At 31.9% G+C, this 7,348-nt stretch overlaps 1 protein-coding gene across 1 annotated transcript; it reads right to left on the reverse strand.

The window, feature by feature from the left end:
- Window positions 1-3,647: 3,647 nt before the first annotated feature.
- On the reverse strand, window positions 3,648-5,348 carry LOC21404756 (bZIP transcription factor 44). Its single transcript, XM_024174526.1, has one exon. It carries the CDS (start codon window positions 4,560-4,562, stop codon window positions 4,086-4,088), a length of 477 nt encoding a protein of 158 aa, XP_024030294.1. The 5' UTR covers window positions 4,563-5,348; the 3' UTR covers window positions 3,648-4,085.
- Window positions 5,349-7,348: the final 2,000 nt, after the last annotated feature.

Here is a 7,348-nt window from a genome sequence, read left to right on the forward strand (position 1 = left end):
GAAAGTGAATGATTTATTAATATTCCTGTCTAATATCGTCTTTCTCTTTATGATATATTTTAACTTATCGTCGACAGCGATATATTTATCGTATCACACTGAAATTGGTACGCAGTGTTTGATTGCCCACACACAGTCTTATATACTGTTCTAACGCTCTTTTTTTGCATCGAATTAGTTTTATTATTTCATATTTCCTCTCTCTCTCTCTCTCTCTAACTTTGGTATACTTTTCTTCAAGACCAACAACGGTTGTTGTTGTTGTTGTTGTTTTTTTTTTTTTTTTTTTTTTAATTTTTTAAAAAACACTTAAAAAAGGTTAAATGGTTTTTGTTGTTTTTTTTTTTTTTTTTTTTTTTTTAACTTTTTAAATAACACTCTAAAATAGTGTAATGGTTTACTGATCTTCTGCAACTCTTTGGGGTCTCATGAACTTTCTGTATATTATATAAGTACAAAATTAATACGGAAATAGATCAATATGAAAAGTTTAAAAAAGTATATAGGTCAATTTTTAATTATAAAAATTAATAAGTCATAACTTGTCAAGTTATGATTCATAACTATATAAGTCATGGTTCATAATCAGATAAGTTATGGACAAGTTTGATAAGTTATGGTTCATAATCAGATAAGTTATGGATAATAACTTGTCAAGTTATGATTCATAACCAGACAAGTTATGGACAAAAACAATATTTGACCTATTTATTAACTTATGTAAACTATTGACCTATTAATTTTAATTCATCTCAAGTCTTCGATCTATTTTCTTCTTTCTTCCAAATCAATATTACATTGGCGAAATGCTAAATTTAATACTCTCTCTTTTATATCTTGTCTCTTTACTTAATTGTTTGGTGAAGCAACTTTTTGTAAAGTTCTCAGCTTTAAACATCCGAATGCGGTTTTTCTTTCATAAAGTTAAATTAAATTGCTGTTTTGGCGTCAAAAATTTCAGCATAATTAAATGAAAAAAGATAAAAAGAGATGTTTATATTTTTATACTATGTATTTTAAGTTTATTTTAAATTTTTACTTTAAATTTTTAATCTCATCAAATATATACCTTTAAATTAAATTTATTATACAAATCAATACATTATCTCAATTAATAATTAATTTTGACATGTAAAATGACTAAACTATTTCAAGAAAAAAAAGGAAAAAAACTATAAGTTTAAAACTTTTCAATATGACCAAAAATAAAAATAAAAATAAACTTATTTCAATGGTATCTTACATATTTTTGAGGTTAAAACTATAAATTTAAATTTTTTTAGTTTTTTCTTTTTTATTTTTTATTCAAAAGTATTTTAAATATTTTAAGGTAAAAATTATTTCACGGTAAAAATATATAAATTTAAGTCACGTTTATTTTTTATATAAATTTAAAAATTAAATTTTATTATAATAAAAAATTCATAAAATAATTAAATTTAATTTTTTATTATAATAAAATATTTTCATATAAAATTATATCTCTAACTTAAATTTTAAAACTCGAATAAAAAATTAATTATAAGGAGAACGCTACAATACTACCGCAAGTCCTTTCCCCTATCGGTGTCGTAAGATCTACAGGTGACCTTTGTTTGATTTGACATTGGACCCCACGTCATTGTGCTAATGGAAGAAGAGTGGCACACCGGAATATTACTTGCCTCAGTAATGTCTGACCACATCTGAAGCTTTTTTTTTTTTTTTTTTCTGGTACGCTTGAAGTTTTAAAAAAAATCCCAAATCTTTTTCCGGAGATGGCCTCATCAACCAATTTGAAATCCTATGATGAAAATTCTTATGAAAATGGTCGACGAATTTAAAAAGAAAAATTATTCCCTTTTCTCTGTCAGAGAACAAATTCTTTTTTTTTTCTTTTGATTTAAAAGTCTCTCGAAGATTTTTTTTTTTTTTTTGGTTTGAAAGCTTATTATTGAAAAGAACTCGCGCCGGCGGGAGAGAAGTCGATCACATCGCCATCTCAGACAAGGGCTGGTGGTTTCCTCGTCGGAGGAGGATTGGGTTTGCACCACCGTCGGTCGAGAGAAGAAGTGGGTTAGCGTGAGATGGGTTGCAGAGAATAGACACATTTAGAAGGAAAAAAGAAGGAATTTTTCAGACCTTTGTTGATCTCTTCTAAGGGAATCAAATCCGACTTCTCAAAAAGTTGCTTGAATTTTTTTTTTCTTGTCCCTCTATCAATCAAAGATTCAAACACTTGATCATCAAGCCAGACAAGAGTACAAACATTTCAACAACAAATCACTCTTAAAAAAAAAAAAATCCGACAAACGCATGAATGTCAAAAATTACCCCCAAAAAAATCTTCATTTAATAGAAATGAACTTGACCAAATAAATGATGAAAGTACAAAAAAAAAAAAAACCGTATATTACAACAATCTCCGACATTATTTCGCTTTCATTTTTTTTTTCCTTCACATTCTTGAACCCCAAACAAGAAGCAGAACATCATGAAAACGAAGAAAATTGTCTTCTTGCGCTTTGCAGGAGTTGGGTGACGAGGGGAAGGAACCTCGCGCCGATGAAGATCGCCGGGGGAGCGACGAGGCTGGTGCTGGGTGGCGGAGCAGATTCATTCGGCGCGGCCGGAGGGAGTGGTGGGGGGCGAGGTCCTCCTTGGTAACAGAGAAGAAAACCCAGATCTACATGATCGGCGGTGGTGGGTCGCAAACACCGTCGGATCTTGCAACGGCGATTTCACGACACCGGGAGGAAAAAAATATTGAGTGAAGGAGGAGATGGATTGATGAACAATCGAACACGAACGTTTTCTTTCTTTTTTTTTTTGTAATAAAAATTGATGCAGAAGAACCATTGTCGTGGTGGCTCGCAGTAGCGGGGTGTGTTGCGCAATTGCGGTGGGGAAGGTAGGCGTGGTGGCAAAGAAAGACAATGGTTTTTTTTCTCTCTTTTTAAAAAAAAAAAAAAAAACCATTGTTGAAGAAATTTGCTCTGGGAGACTGTAGGCTTGGCTGAAAGTGACGATGAAAAAAATCCGCCGCAATTGAGCCTATGGCAATACGACCAAACTTGTTTTGGCCTTTGAATTAGATCGGACGGTGTAGAAAACTTACGTTATCAATGACGTAAAAAATGTACGGTATTGTAGCATTCCCCTAAATCTAATTTGACATTATACATTTAATCTGATAAAAAATTGAAGCAATAGTTTTTGAATAAAACCCTAAAAAAATCCCCCTAGTCACTAAAAGTAATAATACTATGATCTTATAGTTGTGTTTGAACTCTAAATTTTAATATTAATAGTAAAATTATGGCTAAGTTAAATTTGCAAACAACATATACGAGCTTCTCATACATATTAAGATCTATATAAACAAGCAAATAATGTGCGAAAACCGCGGGGATGGATGCCAGCCTCTTATGCCAATTGGCCAGAAAAGGGTAAAGTACAATTACATACGCACCCACCAAAACAAGTTAATAAACGCAATCAATTTGGAAAAGTTTGCCCATAACTACTATTTGGAATTTTTGGATACATCCAGTAGAAGTTGGAAGGGAGAGTGATAGCAATAAAATCTTGTTGAAAAAAAAAAAAATGCTCAAACAGGTTTGAAGGTGGGCACACACAAGGGAAACAACAAAACAATACACAGTCGATGGGGAAATTGGTAATGAATAGTAAATCGTATAATAATTATATAAGCCTTGACACCACATTATATCATAAATGACCTTTACATATCAAAGGATCCCACCATGGGTCCCCTCTTCCATTGTTGAGAACCCTTTTTTTTCACTCATTTTGCAATATTAGACCACAATCATATTTGTCCTGGAGTCACACTGCTTGATCACCTAGTTGCTAACCAAACTAATAATATAATATTAGACAAGACCAAAAAAAAAAAAAAAAAAACATAGAGAACACCATTTTCCTTTCATCTCCACTCCACTCATTTCTGACCATGAACAAACACCGCCAATAAACGAAACAAGACAAAAAGAGATTGACCCATTTCAGGCTTTTTGAACCTAAGGTGATCATGATGATGAATTATGATCATCATTCATCATTCACCATGGTGATGGGTTTGGTTAGTACAGGAACATATCCGCAGTTGCCATGATGGGCTGGTTAATATACACCAAATTCATTGGGTTCATGAAACTATCAGCGCTACTCTGAAGAGTCTCACATTCAAGGACTCTTCCTCCTCCTCCTCCATTGTTGTCGTTGATGCAGCCCAAGATGTCGTTTAGGGATTGCAGTCTCTGGCTGAGCTCAGCCATTTGAGCTCTCAAGACAGAGTTGTCAGCCTCCACGTTTATCAGGTGCTGGGTGGTGATGTTTATGCTCGTCGAGATTTGGTTGTTCTCCTTTCTCAGCTGAGCCACTTGGGCCATGAGCTCGTCCAGGTGTTGCTGTTTCCTCATCCGAGATCTCCTCGCCGACTCGCGGTTTGATTGCATTCGCTTCCTTTTTCTCTGGTCCATCAGAACCTGCAAATCCTCCTCCGATCCCGAGTTCTGAATCTGTGTTGACCCTGACGAGTTTCCGCTAGAAGAAGCCATGATAAAAATATTTAATAGATATTATATCTTCTTCTTATCTTCTATATAATATATCTACAACCAGGAGACAGACTAGTTTCTTTGATCTAATAAAAGAAAAAAACTAGATTTTACTAAAAAGACGCAGGACCCGGAAAATATAACCAAAAAAAAAAAAACTGTAGCTACTTAGAAGATAAATACTGTAGTTGAATGTTTCAACTTATTTATGAGAAAACATAGAACCAGTAGAGGAAGACGACGGAGAAAGATTGAACTAAGTGGGTCCTGCGCCTGAGTGAGGAATTTATCATAAACCCGGAACGGAGGATTTCGCTAAGAACTGGAGACATGAATCTCAAACATTAAGAACACGATATTCAGCATCAGAATTGCAGAAGTTGAAAAAGTTAACCGGGAAAAAAAAATCAGAGGAAAACAGAGAGATTCTGTTTCTGGCACAGATCTCGGAAGAACTGAAGATTTTGCTGGAAAGATTGAGACTTGAGGGGATTTGCTATGTGGGTTTTTGTTATTGAATCAAAGGAATGAGATTCAATGGAAAAAAGGAGGATTGAGGAAAAGATTATGGAGAGAAAACTGGGGAAAACAGAGCAGAATAACGGCCAGAATTTTGAGGAAGGACAGAAACACAACCTTAGATAAAATTAGAGCAATTAGGAAGGCTACGATCTACAAAAGGGGGAAGAGGAAGGAAGTGGAAGAGGTTGTTGATGGTGTTGAGGGGTCAATTTATAGAACCAAAAGCACAAAATGAAACCGGAAGAAAATTATACATAATTAAAAATAAAAAGAAAATAGAGTTTTCTTTTTTATTGATATAGAAAAAGGGCCCCTACTGTAGAACCTCACATGGGTAATGCACAGTTTAAGTGTTATACGTGCCTAAAATCACATTAAAATTAAAAAATTATATAAAAAACAGTTTTTGATATAAAAAATGGCTTTAAAATGAAATTTTAATGGTAGTTATGTTTTCAAACCTATAGTATAAATCTTTATTTGAATATTTCAAAAAAATAAATCTTTATTGGAAAAAAAAAACAAAAAAAAAAAGACGAGGAGGCAAAGAGCGTTGGAATCTCCTCCCAAGTGTGATAGGGAGTTTGTTGGGGAAGAGACAGAGAGGAGATCAGAAAAGTAGGGTGGAGACGAAATTTCCACAACCGTCCATACTAGTTCCAGCTGGTGAGCAGGACACCATAAAAAATCATAAATTTATAGTTTATTAGAATTTTCCAATTTTAATTATTTTTATTTTTAACCTCTCTTTCACCGCCACTACCAGATTTAACCGTTACAGTACAATTGTTATTCTGAAAAGGAGCAACTGAATTTAGCCAGAGGAATCTTGTGGATAAAGGTGGTATATTAGTGGATGTGAGGATGAAAAATAATTTTGTCAATGAATGGGAAATTTATTCCCATTTTTTTCCTTCCACGCTTGGATCTTGTATTGGTATTGTATGTTTTTTGACCATAAAACTGATTAAAATTACATTAAAATAAAAAATTTTATATATATATATAAAGCAATTAATTTTTAATATATATCTAATAGCTAGAAACAGATAGTTACTGGTAGTTTATTTTTTTAGCTATATTGCATGCATATTTCCTCAACTTTATGAGTTTGTTAAATTAATTCATTACATTTTTTTCTTGGCAATTTATCTCTTAAATTTTAAAATTTATTATAATGTTAGTCAAATTGAAAACAAAGTTAAAAATTTAGACGGTGTCTTTCACGTGAGTATTTAATGAGGGTAATTAACATCTTTTTTCATTGAATTGATCCTCATATACGCATCATGAGCAAAAAAAATTTTGAAATTTGGAGTTAACCATTTTGGGGAAAAAATTAGGGGTCCCCCAATTTCAAAATTTTTCTCATTCATGACGTGTTTAATGGGTTCAATTCAATGAAAAAAATACTAGAATTATCTTTATTAAATATTCACGTGGAAGATATTGTCTAAAATTGTAACTTTATTTTTAATTTGACCAGCAATGCAATAAATTTCAAACTTTAAAGGGTGAATTGTCAAGAAAAAAATTAAGGGACTAATTTACTAAACTCGTAAAGTTTTAGGTTTTACAATGAAAATCTTATTATTATTTTTTAAGATAAATTTTAAGTGGAAAATTTCGTCAAAGGTTTAGGTGTGGCAAATTTCATGTTGGTTGGCAGTCTTAGTTTTGTTAAGGGATTTTCTGAATTTAACTTAATATAAGACATTGAAGAAAGAAAATATAACTTACGCTATAGTAATCTATTAACCACCAGGGGAAAAAACAGGTCCTTAATATGAGGTTAGAACAAGATTGGCAATTTTTCTGTTCAAATGACATTAAAAATATAAACTAATTCATTTTTTTTTTCTTTCAAGACATCATAACAGTAAATCCATTTTTTTTTTTTTTAAAAAAGAACTTCAGTTTTCTTTAAGAAAAATTTATAATATAAGAAAAAAATAATCATATCTAAAATACGTGAAATATATATTGATAAGTATTTCATTAATTTTTATAAATTTATAACTCTTTTTAATCTGATTTAAATTAACAATTTAAAATTATAAATTTGTCCGTATTTATACCACAAATTTCTCTCAATCTTTCAATGAAAAGAACTTATTAGCATAGATTTTGTAAAATAACAACCATCATTAGAAAATATTAGTACTAAAGTAGCCGCCTACCACTTTATCCACACAAGGAAACATAGTTTTCCTTCAAATTCGGTGAAAACAAGACAAAAGGCAATAGAAAACGCTGGTAAGTTT

Source organism: Morus notabilis, unplaced genomic scaffold (genome assembly GCF_000414095.1).
Source record: "Morus notabilis unplaced genomic scaffold, ASM41409v2 Scaffold535, whole genome shotgun sequence".
Taxonomy (NCBI): domain Eukaryota; kingdom Viridiplantae; phylum Streptophyta; class Magnoliopsida; order Rosales; family Moraceae; genus Morus; species Morus notabilis.